This window comes from Chinchilla lanigera, unplaced genomic scaffold (genome assembly GCF_000276665.1).
Source record: "Chinchilla lanigera isolate Chin_1 unplaced genomic scaffold, ChiLan1.0 scaffold00036, whole genome shotgun sequence".
In the NCBI taxonomy this organism is placed as follows: Eukaryota; Metazoa; Chordata; class Mammalia; order Rodentia; family Chinchillidae; genus Chinchilla; species Chinchilla lanigera.
This window is the reverse complement of record NW_004955437.1, coordinates 18,570,236-18,592,279: the sequence shown is the minus strand read 5'-3', so window position 1 is coordinate 18,592,279 and position 22,044 is coordinate 18,570,236. Positions and strand designations below refer to the sequence as shown.

General features: G+C 39.4%; 1 protein-coding gene across 1 annotated transcript; it reads left to right on the top strand.

Annotated features, from left to right (window-relative positions):
- Positions 1-307: 307 nt before the first annotated feature.
- Positions 308-20,108, top strand: Nudt13 (nudix (nucleoside diphosphate linked moiety X)-type motif 13; the record flags this gene model as incomplete). Its single annotated transcript, XM_005389995.2, is given in 9 exon segments — positions 308-429; positions 7,698-7,790; positions 11,271-11,410; positions 13,416-13,550; positions 14,328-14,434; positions 15,313-15,438; positions 15,588-15,699; positions 16,508-16,662; positions 19,664-20,108. Coding segments are annotated over 8 exon segments (1,059 nt in total). The 5' UTR covers positions 308-429; positions 7,698-7,707.
- Between the last annotated feature and the right edge of the window lie 1,936 nt (positions 20,109-22,044).

Genomic DNA, 22,044 nt, shown 5'->3' with positions numbered 1-22,044 from the left:
ATGGACTTGAGCTCACTTTGTAGCCCAGGCTGGTCTCAAACTTGCAGCGATCCTCCTGCCTCAGCCTCCTGAGTGCTGGGATTACAAGTGTGTGCCACCACGCCCAGCCTAGTATTAAGATCTTCGATGCTCATGAATTTGATAGTCATGGTAAACTTTGCAGTTTGAAGACACAGTATCATGCCTGCGGAGTGAACTACTATTCCCAGAGTGCTTCTCTAGGAGCCTTCTGGGAAGTGTGGCAGAAATATGTTTTTAATGACCATAGAGATTACATTTCCCAGAGTGTGTCTATAGAATTCTGGGAAGTGTGGCAGAAGCAGCAGTGGTCCCTCTGGGGAAGGAAAACAGTTTAAACTTGAACGTTTGGTGTTCCCTGGTTACTGCTGACTTTTGAGGCCTGGGAAGCCACCCCTAAAAGAATTCAGAGTGAGTACAGTAAAAAAGAAACCTGTTCAGGTGTTAAGTGCAGGGACGGAGGCATAATTGAACTTGACAAAAGCTCTTGGTTACAGCATTTTACAGTTTTAGTTTAGTTTCTCTTTTGCAAAAAGCAGGAGAATGATCAGTTTTGCTCTTGTGGAACATTCTCATTAGATAAAACTAATAATTTTTCTAACATTTCATTGGCAGGCTCATTAGATGTATATATCGCTTAAATTGTTAATCATAAGAAATTGTTAAACTTAAAAATGGGAGTTACGAACTTCTCACCAATTGCTTTAGCAATCTTTATCCCCTACAAGGGTTAAAGGAGGAAAAATTATCTTTTAGAATTCAAACCAGAGTTTTTCATGTAAGCACGGTCACAGAAACCTTGAAATCTGTATTTCACTGATTGCTCAGTTCTGCATAGCCGCCCATTCCATTGAGGTCCACAGTCATAGAAACAGGGTGTCTCCAAAGTGCTCCCCGGATGAATGAGAACCTTGCCTCTTCGCACTGAAAGTTAACATGAAGATTAGAGAGGAGCTTCTCACTTTTCTTGGGGGTCTTTTCATGCTCTTGTGCCACACAACAATCCTTCTGGCATTACGAACAGTACAAGAAATGCGTGTGAATTATTTACATTACAGATCTTTTACATTTACATGACAGGGTTCAGAGAAATTGTTAATCTTAACGACCCTGCCTCATCATTTACTGTATTAGCCTTAGATAAAAATAATATTACCTTTCATAGCTATCATTCTTTGTACTTTTGAAAAACAAATAGTTGAAGCCATGATAACCTACAAACAATTAAGGTTAATTTAACAATAGAAACAATTTGTTTTACTAGTTGAAACAACGGGCAGCCCAGTACAGTGAGCCATACATATTAGTCAGTGACCACAACCAAATAGTTCTTGCAGTTCTCAGGACCCAAGAACTCACCAAAGGAATTTCTTGTGGCTCATGGGAAATATGGCGAGGTGTCTCTGGTAATAGTGGCTTAGAAATAGACTCACTGAGAAGTTAGTCCCAGGAGCTATTATTTTCTTACACTTTCTTTCTTAAAAAGAATATGTATATATAGCTTAAATTTTTGTAAATGTAGAAATGAATAAAGTAAAAACCACAGGTACCCCCTTTCAATCTGTATCTCCTTCCCTTTATCCCAACATAGTCACAGTTACTAGTTTAGTGTATTTGAACAATATTAATACATAACTAATTTATATATACTAGAATATATATGTTATAGTCAGGGTTTGCAAGGCAATAGATATAGTACAGCACACCTAATTTATAGGATTATTTTATAATACTCACCCAAAGAGTCAAATACAGAAGAGTGCAGAAGATCTGGCCATACACTAGAGACCCAAAGAATCCAGTGGAGGGCCTGGATGCCATGGCAGTGTCTTGCATGAGTGCAGCTGGGGAGAAAAAATCAATTTCTTATGATTAGAGCCCATGACAATGCCTCGTGCAAGTCTGTGTCAAGATCTGCACTGGAAGGCCCAAAGGCCAGTGGTGGGAGACAGAAAGTCTGAGCCAGCGGAATGAAGGATGTGCACTGGAGCCAGGAAGCAACGCTCAGGTAAGGACCAGAGGTCCCCCGCAAAAGAACGGCAGCCATCCTCAGTGACAGCAAGGACCCAGACTCTCTGACGATGAGAATAGCTGAGTTCATATCAGGAAAACCAGCACGACAAGCTTCTCCAGGAGAATCAACAGCACCATCTTCCCGTTCAGTTCTCCTTTTATGCTGCTGGCAACAATCCTCAGGTGGTCCTTCCGCACCCAGCACCTTGCTGATTAAATTCAGCTGGGTGTTACAAGTTGCCCATTAGTTAATCCACCACAATCCACCCCTGGCCCACTTGATAACTAGACATACTTCCTTTTTTTGTTTGTTTTTTTTTTGTGGTTGTTGTTGTTTTTTTTTTTCCGGTACCGGGAATGGAATTCATGACCTTGCGCTTGCCAGGCAGGCGCTGTGCCACTGAGCTAAATCCCCAGCCCCCTAGACATACTTCCTTAAACCATAGTCTCCAGTGGCAGATTTGTGAAAGTTAATATGTCTTGATCTATTCAGATTTACACTAACAATTACATATACAAATTCTTTTCTTTTTTTACATATACGAATTCTTATTGCACTCATTTCCACACCAAAAGCAAACACTCAGGGTGCTCAGAACCCAAGGTTAAAATCCACTATACTTTGACTAAAAAACCTGATTACAAACATGTATCTAAAAACTACATTAAAATCATATTAAGAGAGCTATTACAATTACAATCCTTGCTTTCCATTAACTTTTAAAAACAGCGTGGCAACACTTACACTTCCAAGGGATCTCCAGCATTTCAAATACACCCTTCCCTTCTGGTGAGAGGCCTCTGGTCATTTTTTAAATTGTCCTTTTCCTTCTTAACAACCATGTTCTCCTCTGTTTCATCCTTGTAATCCATGGCTCCACTGGAGCCTTCCCTCTGGTCAAATGCTTCAAATCTCCCTGCTGGCTCTGTCTTTAATTTCCAAGACAGATCTGGCCCAAAGCCCTCAACAGTAACCATGCCACCATCCCGACAGTAGACTGCATTGAAATTTTTCTACCATCCAGGCAATATCTCTAAACACAAGCAAAATGCAGACCAACTTCCTGCCAAACCACAATATACACTGCCTGGGACCCAGCAGCCAATTTAGTCCTCAATAGAAGCTCCCTGAGCCTCATCCTAAGCAGCCGTATTGTCACCAGTACTCTGATTTTCCAGGCTTTGACCAGCATCTCCCGTATAGTTTACAGCATATGGCTGCCTCTTTGACCAGTGTCAAAACTTTTCCAAATTATTTCCCAAGGCTTTTACGCCACATGGCCAGGCAGTGTCACAGTAATGACTTCACTCCTGGTACCAATTTTATTGTAGTCAGGGTTTGCAAGGAAATATATTTAAATATAGGACAGATAATTTTTAGGATTATTTTTATAATACTCACCCAAAGAGTCAAATACAGAAGAGTGCAGAAGATCTGGCCACACACTAGAGGCCCAAAGAATCCAGCTGAGGGCCTGCATCCCATGGCAATGTCCTGCACGAGTCCAGCTGGAGGCCTAGAGCCCACGACAATGTCTCATGCAAGTCTGCATCAAGAATCTGCACTGGGAAGGCCCAAAGGTCAGTGGTGGGAGATAGAAAATCTGTGCCAGTGGGGTGAAGGATCTGCACTGGAGCCAGGAAGCAATGCTCAAGGTAAGGACCAGCGCTCCCGCAAAAGGTATCGCAGCCATCCTCAGTGACAGTGAGGACCTGAGCTCCTCCGACAATGAGAACAGTTGAGTTCATATCAGGAAAACCAGCACAACAAGCTTCTCCAGGAGAATCAACAGTACCATCTTCCCGTCCAGCTCTCCTTTTATGCTGCTGGCAACAGTCCTCAGGTGGGCCTTCCGCACCCAGAACTGCACTGATTCAGTTCAGCTGTGTGTTATAAAGTGCCATCCACAATATATACGTGCTATTCTTTATAAGTTAATTAGAGCATGTTGACCAACCAAATATTTCTTCCTTTCTTTTTCCCTCCAGTTTAAGGTACAACTGACAAATAAAAATTGTATTTACTGAGCACAATGTGATATTTTGATATATGGATACATTATAAAATTAGTAAATATCCATCATCTCACATACTTGTCTTTTTATTGTGGTGAAGACATAAGATTTACTGTATTAAGATTTAGATTTAACATTAAGATTTACTGTATTAGTAATTTTCAGTTACACAATACTTTTTTTTTTTTTTTTGTCTTTTTGAGACAGGGTCTTGCTATGCAGTTCAGGCTGGGCTTCAGCTCACTGTGTAACCCAGGCTGGTCTCAAACTCGCAACTATCCTCCTGCCTCAGCCTCCCAAGTTCTGGGATTACAGGCGTGTGCCACCACACCTGGCTTATTACTATTAACTGTAGTCACCATGCAATAAATAGATCTCCAGAACTAATTTATCATAACTGAAACTTTGTATCCTTTAACAACATCTCCCCACTACCCCCTGTACTTTTCTTAAAATGTATTCTGAATAACCTTCTCTGTTACTCCATGTATATTTCTTCACTGTTATATTATTTTCTATTTTTATCTGGTGCATAGTGTTCCATTTATAATATTTTTATTAACATTCCTTTTTGTTTGTTTTTCTTTGTTAGGATATAGCAACATAGGCCAGGCCAGCCTTGAACTTGCTATAGACCTGAGGCTGGCCTCAAACTCATGATCATCCTGCCTCAACTTCTCAAGTGCTAGAATTATAGGTGTGTACCATCTTGCCCAGTTTATTAACATTCTTGTACATATTGGTTCCTTCCTAGAAAAAAATTCATGGAAGTGGAATTGTTAGGTGAAAGGTGTGCTTGTTTAATATTTTAGCAGGTAACCCTACATTAATTTTCAAAAATATGTACCAATTTATGTTTTCTGAGTTATAGGTGAGCTACAAATACTGACTTTTTATACATTCTTTTCAATATATCACGTAAGTCCTTGCATTATTTTAAAAAATAGGGATTATATATGGCTGGACATAGTGACACATGCTTGTGATCCCAGCTACTAGAAAGGCTAAGGTTGAGACTAGCCTGGACTACATAGCAAGACTCTCTCAAAAAAATTTTAGAAAAAGAAAATTGCCCTTCTCTTGCCTCCTGATACTTGTCAGCCCTAATCTACTTTTTAATCAGTCTAATCTGGAATTTCTAGAATTTCTAGAATATTAATAGAATCTTTTGCATCTGGTTTCTGTCACTTAACATAAAGCACTTGAAGACATCTGTGTTATTGCATTTTATGTTTGTTCTTTTTTTGTTGCTGAGTAATATTCCATTGTATGGATGTACAGTATTAGTTTATCCATGCATTAGCTAATAGGTATGTGAGCTTTTTCCAGTATTTGAAAATTACTAATATCTTGAATAAAGAATCTCTGAATAGGGGCTAGGGATTTAGCTCAGTGGCACAGCACCTGCCTGGCAAGCACAAGGTTGTGAGTTCGATTCCTGTACTGGAAAAAAAATGAACCCCCCCCCACAAAAAAAAAGAATCTCTGAATATAAGCACAAAAACTTTTTAGTTAAAAAAATAAAATAAGGATTATACTTTTAATACTATCTCAGAGTGCTTTGTAACCTGCATATCACATACAGTTTCCTGTGAAAGGTATACATTTGGTTTTTTCTCACCTGCTAGCGTTCCTTAAAGCAGAGATTTTCATTTTTCACATTTTTGTGTTCCTTAAGAGATCTTGCTATCCTAGCATTTGGGAGGCTGAGGGAGGAGGATTGCCACAGGTTAGAGGTCAGCTTGAGCAACACAGTGAGTTCCAGGCCACCTGAACTACACAGCAAGACCCTGTCTCAGAAAAAAAAAAAAATCAGAGACAGAGAGAGAGAAATAACTTCACCTTAAGTCAGTAGCCAATAAATATTTTGTTGACTCTCATTTGCTAAGTATATTTAGCACACAGATTGCAGTCAAAACTATTCAAGGATTAGTCATCAGTGACTCATAATTATGCAACCAAGAAATAGTCCTGAACTTCAGATATTCCCTTGGTAGGTTAATGTCAAAGCTTGCTTCTGTTGGGCACAGTTAAAAGGGTGGTTGGCTATTTAACTGTACTGATTTTTTTTTCACATTTTCAGTGGAATTTCTTCACATTTTTACTCCTAAAATGAATGGTACCTTTCCTGGGAAATAAAATGCTTACTAATAGACAAATTAAAAGGAACCACTGGCATCAGGATACAGCTCAGTGGTGCAGCACTTCCCTAGCAGGTGTGAGGCCCTAGGTGCAGTACCTAGCACCACTTTTAAAAAGAGAAAGAAACCATCTTCTGCACAATGAATTCCTCAGACAGATATATTTTCTTTCCCAATGAGCTAGAAAAAAATTAGAAAATTTGTTGGATCCATATGAATTTCATAACTGTCTTTTGAAATATTTTCTTGTTTCTGTTTTTGTTTTTGTTCCGGTACCAGGAATCAAACTCACGACCTTGCACTTGCCAGGCAGACACTGTGCCACTGAGCTAAATCCCCAGCCCCCTTGAAATATTTTCTTAATGGCTATGATTTAAAATTTTTCTTACCCTACTGGATTTCTGTCTACTTCTCAGAGGTATATTGGTTTTTATTTACTCTGAGAAACTTGGTTTCATTACTCTGGAGATATCCCAGGCTTGTTACTTGGTCTATTTGTCAGCGTAATACTAGCTGCTATAACAGACAAATTTCAGAATTTCAGTGGCCAGGGGCTGGGAGTATAGTTCAGTGGTAGAGCCCATGCTTAGTATGCATGAGTCCCTGAGTTCAATCCCACCACCAAAATATAAATAATAAATTAAAAATTCAGTGGCTTAATATAGTAGAAGTTTTTATTATCTGTTGTGGTGTTTGAGATTGAACCAAGACCTTGTACATGCCAAGCCACTCTACTACTGAGTTACTTCTCCCGGCCAACCTGCTCGAAGTTTATTTTTCACTGACAAATAAATAGTCCAGTGCAGAGGGTCTTTGGTTGGCGAGTGGCTTTTATCCATGTGTGAGTGAAGGACTTAGGGTTCTATATCTAATAACTCTACCTTTTACCTTGGTATCTTCTAAGTAGAAGGGAAAAAAGAGGGGAAATAAGGTATACCCCCTCCTCTTTCTTTTCTCCTGGTACTTTGGTTTCAACCCATGGCCTTCACATGGAGCTATATTCCCTGCCCTTTTTTAAATCTTACAACAGGTTCTCATTAAACTGCCTGGGGTGGGCTCAAAATTGCAATTCTCCAGTCTCAGTCTCCCAGAGTGCCAGGATTACAGGTGGGCGCCACCATACGCCAGCTTATACCCTCTTCTTAATTGATTCAGCCTAGAAGGGATAGTCGTCCCTACCTCGATACAGAAGAGATGGAGGCCTTGGTTGGCAGCCACCTCCCACTAACAGTCTATGATATGAGGGAGGAGTCTATATTTTTTGTGGATAATTTGCTGATTCCCACAACTTTTAGCATGGCTAAACAGGTTTCAATTTCGTAGATTTGGAAAGAAGTATCAGTTAATGGTAGAAATGCAATGGAGAAGCCTAATCACCTGAGTCCTATTTAGTTTCTCTTTTCTTAGTATTGCTAAGTGATTCTATCCTAGCTTAAAATATAACTCCCTTGGTGATTCATTACTTTAAATTGTGTACTACGACTTTTTAAACTTCTTTTTTTTCTCTAGGGACCTGGTAATGTCTCTGTATTGTGGAATAGCTTGCAGAAGAAAAATTTTACAGTGCTCTAGATTGCTGTCAACCTATGTCACTAAGACACGGTGAGTTTTGACCAACCTGAGCTCTGACTGTTGTTGTTGTGTTCTATTATAAAATTGAAATATCTCAAAATCCCATATCAAAGATGGGTGATAAAATTACTCATAAGAATGATCATTGTAGACCTGGGCATGGTAGTGCACGCCTGTAATCCCAGCACTTGGGAGGCTGAGGCAGGAGGATCTGTGCAAGTCTGAGGCCAGCCTGGGCTACAAAGTGAGCTCAAGGCCAGCCTGAATTGCATAGTGAGACCCTGACTCAAAAAGACAAAAAAGAGAGAGAGAGAGAGAGAGAGAGAGAATGATTATTGAAATTGCTTACAATTAAAAAAAAATTTAACAAAGTTTCCTATAATATCAGTGACATGACTTTGTCTTTTCTAGTGTAGTACCCTTAGTGGATAAAACAGTGCCTACCACATAACATGCACTGAAGTACTGCTGAATGAATGCACAATGAGGGAGAAATTAAAATACATATATATAATGGAATAATAAACTCCTTAAGAGCTATACTGAATGATATTTCATGAAGTTTCCTGGAAATACTATGAATAACTCCAACATACCCTCATCCTGGTGACATCTGAAATCACTCGCCTGCTTTCATCTAGTTGTAGGATTTAAATTTATACCATTTGTGTGGTATGGCCCAAGATTACCCTCAACCTATGAAATGAATTTTTGACTATTAAGCCTAGACTGGCAGTATCTTTTTGTTGTTGTTTGTTTTTTGTTTTTTTTTTTTTTTTTTTTTTTGTCTTTTTGAGACAGGGTCTCACTATGCAGTTCATGCTGGCCTTGAGCTCACTTTGTAGCCCAGGCTGGCCTCGAACTTGCACAGATCCTCCTGCCTCTGCCTCCCAAGTGTTGGGATTACAGGCGTGCGCCACCACGCCTGGCTGGGGCACCTTGCAAGTGCACATGTAAATCCCTTTAGGAGCAATACATGCACAACCAGGACTTCCCATTAGAAAGGCCAGTCTTGAGGGCACAGTCCAAAATTTAGTGGTACAAAAGCATAAAATCCTTCACAAGCAAGAGTAAACAAATAACAAAATTACAATATTTATTTTAGGTATCAATACATTTAGGTTGCCTGTGCTTTTTCAGACTGAAAATTCAAGAACAAGAATAGAATTATTGACTAAAGTGTAACAAATATCTTGAAGTGGTTAAGTATATTTAAAGTGAATCAAAAAAATAAAAATAGTTTTTAAAAAAGAATCAGAATCATGAGAAAAGCAAAAAAAGTTTGTCAATAAACAATGATGTAGAGCATGTTTAAGAAAAAAAAGGCTTCAGATGAGCAGGCATGATTGACTCTAAATATATACATTGGTGCATAACATTAATAGTTAATATTGCAGACTGCAAACAGTGCTCATCTCTAACTGGTGAGGTTGCTAATGGTTTCCTTTTTTATAAAAATTGGCAATTATATTTTCTACTTTTTAAAGAATGACTATTTTTTACTCTTATAATAAGAAAAACTACTTAAAGTTTAAAAATAAATATTTTCAAGCTGGGCATGGTGGCACACACCTGTAATCCCAGCACTTGGGAGGCTGAGGCAGGAAGATTGTTGTGAGTTCGAGGCCAGCCTGGGCTACAAAGTGAGCTCAACGCCAGCCTGAACTGCATAGTGAGACCCTGTCTCAAAAAGACAAAAAATAAAAATAAAAATAAATATTTTCAGCCCTGATAATCAGTACAGTGGTTTGCTTGCTATTATAACTAAAGGAAGAAAGTGAATTTTTGAAGAGAGTTCCTAAAAAAATAAATGAAATAAAAAATAGAGCTTGTTATTGAGAAGAATGTATGAACTTTCAGATCTCAGTTCCAGCTCCAGTGATACCCTGTTTAAGACCTTACCCTGTATGTTTTTGTAGGTGTTTTTGCTGTTTAGGGTCATTAGGGCAAAGCACAGGTTGTACCACTGTGTCTTTTACGAAGGCAGCCGTGTTTGTTCTATTGTGTATATTTGGTAACTTCTGAGTGGCACACGTCTCTCCTTTGTCATACATTGAGTCTTTGCCCCAGGTGGCTATAGTCACTCAAAATAAGTTTAAAAATATCAGGAGTCTTAAAAGATCAACTTTCTTTTGTTCTATTTATAAAGACCTCATTGTAACTCCTTTGACTGCACAGTCAAAATAGGTCCATAAAGATGGCTTCTGGGGTTTGTTTGGTATCTTACTTTGTATTTCCATTTGTATCAACTCTGCCTGTGGGTGTTATGGACATTCACAGATCCTACAGAAAATATCTGTAAGTTGTATTTTCCACTTACATAACAAAATATGCCATATTCCTGAGATCCTGTTTTAGAGCTTGTGAAGGCAAAAGTAATCCTACACCCCAAGGAGAATCTATATTCAATCTCCACTGAATCCATGGACCCTGATTTGATTCTCAAGGCTCTTAAAAAGATAGGCCACCCTTAAAAGGTACTAGAAAAACCTAGAACTTGCTCTATTATTATCTCTTTTTGAGAAAGCAATAAGAGGATGTTCTTTTCCACATTTTTATGTTGGCTTCTGAAAATACTATCCTTATTAAGTAGCTAAGGTCTAGGGTTCATGAATGGTGCCTTCAATATAGATAAGGTAGGGATGGGGCTGTAAAAAGAATTAAGATGTGTTATATACATGTGCCAACTCCCCACAATGATATAATCATTATGTAATGCAAACATGGGCTAATAAAAAAATGTTAAAAACAGATAAAGGGAAAAAAAATAGATAAGGGCTGGGCGTGGTGGCACATGCCTGTAATCCCAGCACTTGGGAGGCTGAGGCAGGAGAATCATTGCAAGTTCAAGGCCAGCTTGGGTTACAAAGTGAGTTTAAGGCCAGCTTGAACTACAGAGTGAGACCCTGTCTGAAAAAAACAAAACAAAACAAACATAGATAAGGATCTAAGAATGTCCATGTTGGGAGCTAGATGTTTGAAAGAAGGGTGCATTTGAAGGTAAAATATGTTCCTGGTCTGCTCCAGAATGAATGAGTTGCTAAAGGTTAGCGTTTTCTCCCATCTCTAAGATTCTGTGGTTGATATTGTTATCACTGCACTTGTTTTCCTTTCACTCCACTGCCTGTAAATTCTTGCCTCACAGTATAATATTGGCAAAGTACCTTGAGGTTCAATTCAGTAAATATTTATTACCCTTGAAGTTCAGCCCAATAAATATTTATTGAATTGAGCCATTCCACCTGCTAATTACGGAGCATGCAGGGAGACAGACAAGTGAAGAAATGGTACAATAATGCGACCCCAGAAGTACAGGCAAGGTGTGCAGCAGGATGAAAGAGGGAATGCATGACTGCCTGTAGCCACCTCACATCCTCTTTGGGGCAAATCAGCATATAAATAAATAAAGAGAAATAACAGTAGTAGGAGAGGGATGCAGGAGTAGAGTTCTCAAAAATGGATGCCATACAACTAAACGTGGTCTTGTAATGGCTCATTTCCCAAATACAGGTATTTATTTGAACTGAAAGAAGATGACGATGCATGTAAAAAAGCCCAGCAGACGGGAGCATTTTACCTCTTTCATAGCCTGGCTCCTTTGCTTCAGGCAGCAGAAAGTCGATACATGGCACCCCGGTTTAGCTTCCTAGGTAAGCTCAAAGCAGACTGGTGGCCACTAAGCTGCACTCAGCACATACTGGATCACTGAGAAATATCCTTGAATATATGGAGTCCAGATTTTTTTTTAATTTTAAAGAGAAAAAAATTTCAAGACAAGATAGTAGGAGGGTAAGAATGGTTAATAGGTTGCATATTGTTACCTTTAAATTAGTTTGGAGTCCAGATATTTTCAAATACCTTCTGAGTCTTCAGCTCGTATAACTCCTTCTGCCAACGAATAATTTATTTTGTGAAGCTTAGCTGTCCGGTCAAATATATTTGGTGATGGTATAAGCCACTCGTGCCTCAACAAAACCACTACCCAGATTAGACTCGCTGCTTGCGTTATAGATACATTTGTCTTTGAACACAGCCACACTTACTTGTTGACACTGTCTACGGCTATTCTTGCACTGATGGCAGGTAAGCCATTATGAAGAGACTGTATGATCCCAAAGCCTAAAGTAATTAGTGTCTCTTTACAGAGAAGGTTTGCCCACTTGTACTTTAAACTAGTGATTTCCAGCCTTCATAGAGGTACATACCATTTTACTAGAATGTTAGATTTGCATCCTAACTTGATTTTCACTAGAAGATCAGATTTTATGTCTTTTTTTTTTTTTTTTCTTTTGGTACCAGGAATCAAACTCGGTACCTTGCATTTGCCAAGCTGAGCTATATCCCCGGCCCCAGAAGATCAAATTTTAAAGTAAATTAAAATTAATTTATTCTGAGAGCCTTTTCAGAGGTATATACATCACTGGAATTTTCTTTTTTTGAGACAGGGTCTCACTTTGTGGCCCAGACTGGTCTTGTATTTCTATACTCAAGCAGTCCTCCTGCCTGAGACTCCTAAATATTTGGTGCTACAGCTTATGCCACCACACTTGGTTGGGATTTGCTATTTGAATATTAATTTTCAGCTTTATATTGACATATAAATATAGCATATAAATGTAATTAGTCACTATATATTTCTTACTACATTGCTGGTAGATTTCTCTCACGGGTCAGATTTTGGAGTATTTGGGTAAGTAGTTGCCAGCAATGCAGAAGAACACAAGGACTCTTGTTAGAAGGTACTAAACATTATTTAGAGATCTAGCATTGTTATAACATGAACAAATAAATAAGTCTTTCATGGAGAGGACAGGCTTTCTCTCTATACAGCGTTTACCTTTTACAGCCCAGGATCTCAGATAACTATTCCACCTTGGCCCAGCAAAGCAGCAATCTGGAAGTTAATTATAGAACTGGATTGTCCCTACCATCTTAAGTGTAATACGTATTTTTTTAATTCAATAACTTGGCTATTGTGCATCTTCTGAACAAGCGCTATGTCCCTTCCATTGTGTAATTATAATCAGTTACACAGATAGAATTCCTCCTTTGGTCTAAACTCCTGAGATTACTGAGGAGAAGACAGATACCTAGAGAGGTTAGGTGAGTAGACCTATGTTACACAGCTAATTAGCTGCAGGGCAGTTTATACCTTAAGCCAGCACTGGCAAACCTGTAGCACCTGTGGCACAGCAGGCCGTGCATAGCACTGAAAGCCCTGGAGGCTCACCGTCCCTCCTTTAGCCAAGTGTAGCTGGCCTCCGTATCCTCAGGTTCAAACAACTGCAGATCAAAAGTACTTGGAAAAATTTTTTGTCTATACTGAACATATACAGATTTTTTTCTTGCCATCAATCCATAAACCATACAGTATAACCACTATTTACAAAGGATTTGCATTGTATTAGATATAAATAATCCAGAGATGAATTAAAGTACATGGGAAGATGTACATAGGTTATATCCAAATATACCATTTATATCAGGGACTTTAGCATCTGCCTATTTTGACATCTGAGGGGCAACCAGTCCCACAATGATACTGTGCAGCACCTGGTTACTTCCTTTAAGCTGAAGTAGATGATTTCTTGTAAATCTAGTATGGCTGTGGTAATGTCACTGAAATCCTTATTTATTTCCCTTCTTGTTTCTTAGAGGTAGAAAGACTCCTGCATAAGTTTGGACAGGATGCACAAAGAATCGAAGATTCTGTGCTGATTGGATGCTCTGAACAGCAGGAAGCATGGTTTGCTCTGGATCTAGGTCTCAATAGCTCTTTTTCCATACATGGTACATATGACATCATTTTAATGGGCAGCACAATTCTCAGACTTTGGGATTTCACACAGTATCATTTCTAAGAAAATCATGAGGATACAAAAAAGGTTATCAACTCTTTTTTTAAGTAAGGACATAACACTATCATCTATTACCATCATTTAAAATAAAGGACATTTTAATGCTTTCTTTCTAACCTAAGTGGTGGTAGTATTCTCCAAACCATTGTATATTTTATAGTTCTTAAATATTTCATAGGGAATTGACAGTATTCCTTCTCTTACCATTGCAGGGAAAGAAAATGTTACCACAGTACAGCTCCAGGTCCTCAGACCTACATTTGGGAACCACTTTGCTCTAGGTTCAAGGTTCCTCTTAGGCTTTCCTTTGCCTTGAAGGGGTGTGGGTGTGAATGTAATGCTGCTGGAATGGGCTTCAGATAGGAGTTTAGAGACCCATTTCATCTCTTTTCAGGGATAGTGTGTGGCTAATGCAAATGGTCTAACTTCCCTGAATATCTTGACAGATACAGTTCCAATGTTTCCCAAATTGGCCCGACTATAAGAATGACCTGGTACTTCTTAAAGAAATAAAAAGATTTCTGGGGCTTATTCTACACCTCTTGCTTCAGAATAGCCAGGTAGGGTCTTGAGAATCTGTATAGTTTTTCCTTTCTCCAGCTGACTTACTAGGCAAGTTTGGGAAACAGTGCTATAACAACATAGACTGGAGGGGGCTGAGGCAAAGCTTGATATTTGTTTAATTTCATTCTCTTTTCCAATTTTCTAGGCTCCTTACCAAAATCTGAAGTGGAGACAGAGCTCAAGGGGTCTTTCACTGAGCTGAGGAAAGCTGTCTTTCAGCTGAATTCAGTGGATTCCTCCTTGCTATTCACGGTAAATTCGAATTTCTTAATCCCATAGGAAGGGATTAAGTTCTTTCTAAGACTTTGACAAAAGGACAATGAGCTGTAGGAGGATTGCTTATTCTACCTTGTTTTGCCCTTATTTTGGCAGAATTGCTGTCAAGACTATTTTCTCCTAAGGACAGACAGAGCTAAGCAATAGGCATGATTATCAACCTCAGAAACATTTTAATGACATACATCATCATGTTTTTCATATATGAAATAATTTTACATTACATTAGTGAATGATCCTCACAGCTTTAGATTTTCTTTGCTATGGTGTTTTGATTGTCTATTGTAAGAAAAACTTCTAAATATTCTTTAGTTGCAAAAATATTCCAGCTATATTAAGGAAGAATACATTTGATTATTCATACTGGAACTGTTTTATTTTTGTTAGGTTATGAGTACATGGATCTTCATCATATTACTTTATATATATATTTATTTTAAAGGATTCATAATGCATTTTTTAAAATTTTTCATTGTATTTATTTATTTATTTAGTCTTTTTGAGACAGGGTCTCACTATGCAGTTCAGGCTGGCCTTGAGCTCACTTTGTAGCCCAGGCTGGTCCTGAACTCGCAACATTCCTCCTGTCTCAGCCTCCCAAGTGTTGGGATTACAGGCATGTGCCACCATGCCCCGGTTTAATGCATTTTTAAAAAATGCCTCTTATTCTGATTTCCAATGCTAAGGGAATGTTCACATAGTTTCCTTATCTTAAACACTAACCATTTAAAGGCAAATGAGTTAGAAAGGCTCTGACTTTTCCCATGGGTTGCTCTAGATTCTAAACCCAGTGCTGTTACAGATAAGCCCCATGTTTTCTCCAAATGAAACCAGGCCCATCCTTGTATCCCTAGGCTCAGGCTCTTCTCCGGTGGCATGACGGTCATCAGTTCTGCAGCAGAAGTGGGCAGCCCACCAAAAGGAACATTGCTGGCAGCAAGCGCACGTCTCCGTCCAATGACATCATCTATTACCCGCAGGTAAGAGCTGCTGTACAACTGAAAGGTATACTTGTATGTCCTGGGGAAAGAAGCCTGCGAAACTGGAAGGCTTCCTTAATTATCCATTCCTTTGGTCCACTGGGAGGCCCCGCAGTGACAGTGTCTCAATTTCCGTACTCCTTTCCTAGATGGCTCCTGTTGTGATCACTCTGGTGTCAGATGGGACCCGATGCCTGCTTGCCCGCCAGAGCACCTTTCCCAAGGGCATGTATTCTGCCTTGGCAGGCTTTTGTGATATAGGTAAGTATTACAGGGCATGTACAGGCCAGGCGGCACTGGAGGACAGAAAGTCTTTTTTTTTAATGTATATATTTATTTATTTATTTATTTTATTTTTTGGTTTTTCTCTGGTACCGGGAACCGAACTCACGACCTTGCGCTTGCCAGGCAGGCGCTTTGCCGCTGAGCTAAATCCCCAGCCCAGAAAGTCTTATTAATAGTAGGTATTTCTCTGTCTTGTTGCCATAGTGCTTGACATCTCAAGCACATTCTTTCCTCTCATGTCAAGAATGCTGCATTCTGGCACTATGATTTCCCAATATTATGTTAGATAGAATTTCAAACATATAGCATAGTTGGAAGAATTATGCAGTGAACCCCCATACACCTACCCACTTAGGTTCTATAGTTTTTTCACTAACTTGATCACATATTTTTATCTGTCCATCATCTTATTTTTGGAGGGAAGACTGCAAACAATATACTTCTTTCTAAATATTTCAGCATGCATAATACTAAAATTTCATATTTAGTTTTTTGTTTTGATGTGTTTTTGAGCTTATTGGGATAAAATCTACAAATGATGAAAAGAGAAATTTTATTAGAGCTGAGGGTAGCAGCAGCCTCTCCCGCAGCCATCCTGACTGCATTATAACTAACCCAGCAGGTTTCTACACTCAGTCCAGTGTCCAACTCTACTTGATTCCTATTGTTGGAAAGACTCGGCTAGGATACCCCAGGTTTTGTACTCCTTTTACAAATGGGCTATCACAATTCAGGTACAACCTTCCTGCTCCCTGCTGTCCTAAATTAACCCGAGTGCTTACAGGTGAGAATGTGGAAGAGGCTGTCCGGCGGGAAGTTGCAGAAGAGGTGGGACTGGAGGTGGAAAGCATGCAGTACTCTGCGTCTCAGCACTGGCCCTTTCCTAACAGCTCGCTCATGATTGCTTGTCATGCAACTGTGAAACCAGGGCAGACAGAGGTGAGCGCTCATGTTTCCCTTCCGCTGGGATGCTTCCTCTGCTGTGCCCGTCTACTGGCCAGCAAGAGCTTACTCAGCACCTGTCCATCCAGCATTGTCTAGACTACTGTGATGAAGGCATTTTATTCTTGTAAACAAGTGATCACCATTCTCCCTTACACAGATCATTCTTTTTACTTTTTTTTTCTTTTTGAGACCGGGTCTCACTCTGTAATTCAGGCTGGTCTTAAACTATATAGCCCAGGCTAGCCTCAAACTCACTGCAATCCTCCTGCATCAGCCTCCTGATTGCTGGGATTACAGATGTGCGCTACCACGCCCAGCTTCTTTTTATTTTTTAACCATTTTATTGAAGTAAAATTAACATACAAAAAGCAGGAATGTATACACACAACTTGATGGGGTTGGAGATAAGCACATACCCATGAAACCATCCACTGATCCTCATTATCAATGTCCTAAATTTTGGGGGCTGGGGATTTAGCTCAGCGGCAAAGCGCCTGCCTGGCAAGCGCAAGGTCATGAGTTCGGTTCCCGATACCGGAGAAAAACCAAAACAAACAAACAAAAAAAATCCTAAATTTTTCACTTCCAAAGTTTTCTCCTACCCCTTTTTTCTTTTGTGATAAGAACATAAGATTTATCCTTGTACCAAATCTTAATATATTCAACACAGTATTATTAATTGTAGGCCCCATGTTGTACAGGTCTCCAGAACTTATTTTGTGTAAGTGAAACTTAATAGCCTTTGACCAACACCTCCTTGTTTTTATTTTTAGTTTCCATGTGTAGGTGGGATCGTGGGGAATTTGTCTTTCTGTATCTGAGTCTTTTTACTTAGCATGTCCTCCATCATATTGTTACAATACAGGGTCCCCTTCTTTTTAAGACTCAATAATTTTCCATGTGTATCTGCCCACGCTTGCTTTATTCATTTACTGATGGACATTTAAGATGTTTCCGTATCCGGGCTGTCGTGAATAATGTTGCTGTTAGCACAGGAGTAGGTACTCGTTTGAGATCCAGATTTCAACTCATTTGGATACATATACCCAGAAGGGGGACTGCTGGATCAGACAGTAATTCCATTCTAAATCTTGTAGGACCCTCCATACTGCTTACTGGCTGCACCAACTTACATTTTCCCCAACCGTGCACAAGCTTCCCTCTTCTCGATTCCCTTACCAATGTTTGTTGTCCTTTGTTTCGTTTTTTGATAACAGCCATCCTACCAGGTATGAGGTGGTATCATATTGTGGTTCTGATTTACATTTCTGTAATGATTAGCTGTGTTCAACATTTTTTTCATGTGTCTTTTTTTTTGGTACTGGGAATCGAACTCATGACCTCAGGCTTGCCAGGCAAGTCTTTATGCCGCTGAGCTACATCCCCCGCCCTCATGTGTCTATTGGTCAGTTGTATTCTCTTTTGAGAAATGTCTGTAGAGGTGTTTAACACTTTTAATTAGGTTATTTGCTATTGAGCTGTAGGAGTTCCTTACATTAAGATAGATATAGTCTTCAACTATTTTCTCTCATTCTGTAGAGTGCCTTTCCATTTTGTTGTTTCCTTTTTAGTTTGAGGTAATCCTATTTTTACTTTCATTGCCTGTGATTTTGGTGTCATATCCAAAAAATCATTGCACAATTCAGTGTCTAGAAGCTCACTCCCTTGTTTTCTTCTCAAAGGTTTATGATTTTAAGTTTTACTTTTAAGTATTTAATCCATTTTGAGTTGTTTCTTGGTATATGGTGGAAGGATCCAATTTTAAGCTGAGCATGGTGGCACCCACCTGTAATCCCAGCACTCGGGAGGCTAAGGCAGGAGGATCGTTGCGAGTCCAAGACCAGCCCGGGCTACAAAGTGAGCTCAAGGCCAGCCTGAACTGCACAGTGAGACCCTGTCTCAAAAAAAAGACCAAAAAGAAAAAAAGAAGGATCCAGTTTTATTTATTTGTATGTGGATATGCAATTGTCCCAATACCATCTATATAAAGCAATTTATCTTTCACCTTCAGATTATAACACTATTTTACATATAGTAGGCATACAAAACATATATCAGGGGCTGGGGATTTAGCTCAGCAGCACAGCGCCTGCCTGCCAAGTGCAAGATAGTGAGTTTGATTCCCGGTACTGGAGAAAAAACAAAAATATATATTTAATTTAATGACCAACTTCAGGATTGATTTTATTGATCAAGTCAATCAAGGTTGTTGGGGACTACTGATACAATTATTGAAAGAGCCTTTTCTTTTGAGACAGGGTCTTGCTTTGTAGTTCAGGCTGGCCTGGTGCTGGGATTACAGGCTTGAACCACTATGCCCCACTGAAAGGGACTTAGATGTTGTCTTATCTAACCTTATCTTGCTCTTCTGTAGCATCCCTGACAGGTAACACTGTAGTCCTGTCTGCCAAAGCCTGCCTATTGTGTGTATTGGCTTTAGAGGATATCTATTTCAACTTCACTATGGACAGAGTTTGCATTACTTTGCTTTTGATTATCATTAACTCCTACTCTTAAAGTTGGTTCTTTTTTTAATTCACAGAGTTACACAATGATGGAAGCACAAAGAAAAACAAGTATTGTTCATAATTTACCATTCAGTGTTGCCACTCAATATCTTAGTATTTGTACTTGCAGGTTTTTAGTGTGTGTGTGTGTGTGTGTGTGTGTGTGTGTGTGTTGGAAATTGAACTCAGGGCTTCATGCATTGCTAAACCTGTGCTGGACTACTGAGCTCCACCTCTACTTTTATGCTCTCAAGACTTTTATGTATCTATCTTTGTTTCACTATGTAAAAAAATGCATTTAATTCTCATTTCTTAGTTATGCTTCTTTTTTTCTGGGATATATCTGGAACTAATTTTCATCTCACTTGTAAAGTCCAGGTGTTATTTTCCAAGACTACTAGGTTCTATAACAACGTTCTTACATTGGACCACAGTATTTCACATTTTATAGTTTCTAATTATACATTCTTTCCTTCTTTGTCTTTCAGATCCAGGTGAACTTGAGGGAACTAGAGGCAGCTGCCTGGTTTAGTTATGATGAGATAGCCACAGCACTGAGGAGCAAGGGCCTCTATATTCAGCAACAGAATGAGACTTTCCCCTTCTCCGTGCCCCCCAAGTTAGCCATTGCCCACCAACTGATTAAGGAGTGGGTGGAAAAACAGACATGTGCTTCCCTGCCTGCTTAGCTCAAGCCCTCAAGATCTCTCCTGGGTATCACTTAAGGACATTCTGGAAACCCAATGTAAAGAAAGTGACAACAGGACCAGCTCCAAACCAGACATGATAGCACATGCCTGTAATCCCAGCCCTGTAGGAGGAGCAGTTTAATGATTTAGAAAGACACTGTCTCTAGCTGGGTATGGTGTTGCATGCCTGTAATTCCAGCTCTTGGGAGGCTGAGGCGGGTGGATTGCTGTGAGTTTGAGGCCAGCCTGGCTACACAGTGAGTTCAAGTCCACACTGAACTACAAAGCGAGACCTTACCTTTGCCCCCCAAAAAGAGAAAGATGCTGTCTCAAAAAAAAAAAAAAAAAAAGAGGGGGCCCAGGCAAGACACCTCCATCAGCAGTGTTAATGAAAGAAGTTCCCACTAATGAACAATTAAAAATGCCAGTGTAAGCCACACGTGCTGGCACGGGCCAACCATCTCTACCACTTGGGAGGCTGAGGTAGAACTGCCTGAACCTAAGACTTCAGGGACTATCTAAACAACATTACAAGATGCTGTGTTAAAAACAACGTGAGAGAAAAAACTAATAAAGTATCAGCCATCAAAGTCGGAGGGAAGGGTGAAGATTAGTTTAAATGTAGTCCTCTGATCATCCGTTTTCTCCAATTAGGAGCAAATATCAGCAGATAGCTCGTTTATGTTGTTTATACTAAATGCCAAAATATGCCTGGGTACTTCTGGTTTAAACCTTTTTCCCACTATTTAAAATATGTAACAAATATCAAGTCTACTTAGTTACTTCTTATCTGCCACTGACAGAATAAGGAAAAATAGCATAGAGTAACATTTTAAAATTATTTATTTTTTAGTGGTACAGGGGATTGAACCCAGGAGCACTCCTACCACTGAGCTATACCTCCAGCCTTTTAGATTTTTGTATTCTAAGATAGGGTCTCACAAAGGTGCCCAGGCTGGCCTTGAACTTCTGATTCCACTAGCTCAGCCTCCTAAGTAGCTAGGATTATAGGCATATGCCATCATGCTTACAGGTATATTGTTGTACTTTTAAATAAAAGCTGTATTCTTTAAGTCATCTGAAGGATGAGAAGAGTGAGAACTGAGGTTCTCCTCAGAGGCTGAAGTGCTGTCACGGCAGATGAATCCCAGTGGGACTCAAATGATTGAAGACTTGTGTTCTCAGCTGTGACTCAGTTTGTGACCCAGAGGAGAGAGTATCAGTTTACCATGCTCATTTTCCTAAACATGAAATAGTCACTGACATTTGTACACCCAGACGGTTTTGATTAACCTCAATTAAAGATCAGGAAACGGGGCCGGGGATATAGCTCAGCAGCACAAGTGCCTGCCTGGTAAGCGCAAGGTCCTGAGTTCAATTCCTGGTACCAAAAAAAAAAAATTCAGGAAACATTTTTTGAACCTGTGGGATATAACTAAATTTAAAGATCCATCATTCATATATGTCCTGTATACTTGTCACAAAGAGGTGTTTATTTGGGGGAAATAAATCTCCATACCTTTGTTCAGATGTATTTTTTTTCTGCTCTATGAATCAAGGAAAATTTGGAAAGTGCCTACCTGTGGTCTCAGCACTCCTGGAGGCTGAGGCAGAAGAACTGCTGTGAGTTCGGGCCAGCCTGAGCTACATAGTGAGTTCAAGGTCAGCCTGGATTACATAGCAAGACCCTGTCTCAAAAAAAAAAAAGAAAAAAAAAGCAAGAACAATTTCTTTTGGTACAACAATAAAATGTTTACATCTAGATTCTAGATTTCAAAATGTGCAGAAGCAATAGTCTTATGGGTTTAGTTAAAAATAATAGCTGGGGAAGGTGGTTCTAGACACTAATTTTTTTTTTTTTTTTTTTGGTTTTTCTCTGGTGCCGGGAACCGAATTCACGACCTTGTGCTTGCCAGGCAGGCGCTTTGCCGCTGAGCTAAATCCCCAGCCCTAAGCACTAATTTGTGATTAAAAGGTATAAGCCTCAGAAATCTTAAGATTTTTCACATATTGAGTCCCATAGAACTAAGCAAAAGAAATGCCAGAATTAGAAAAATTAAAGCAGAGAATCTCCTTTTGATCCCAAAAGTTCGCTGCTGTCTTTATTACCAGAAAACTATTATTGCTTTGAGAAACTAAAAGTGCCCTCAGCTAGAATTCTTGAGGGATAATACGTGCTA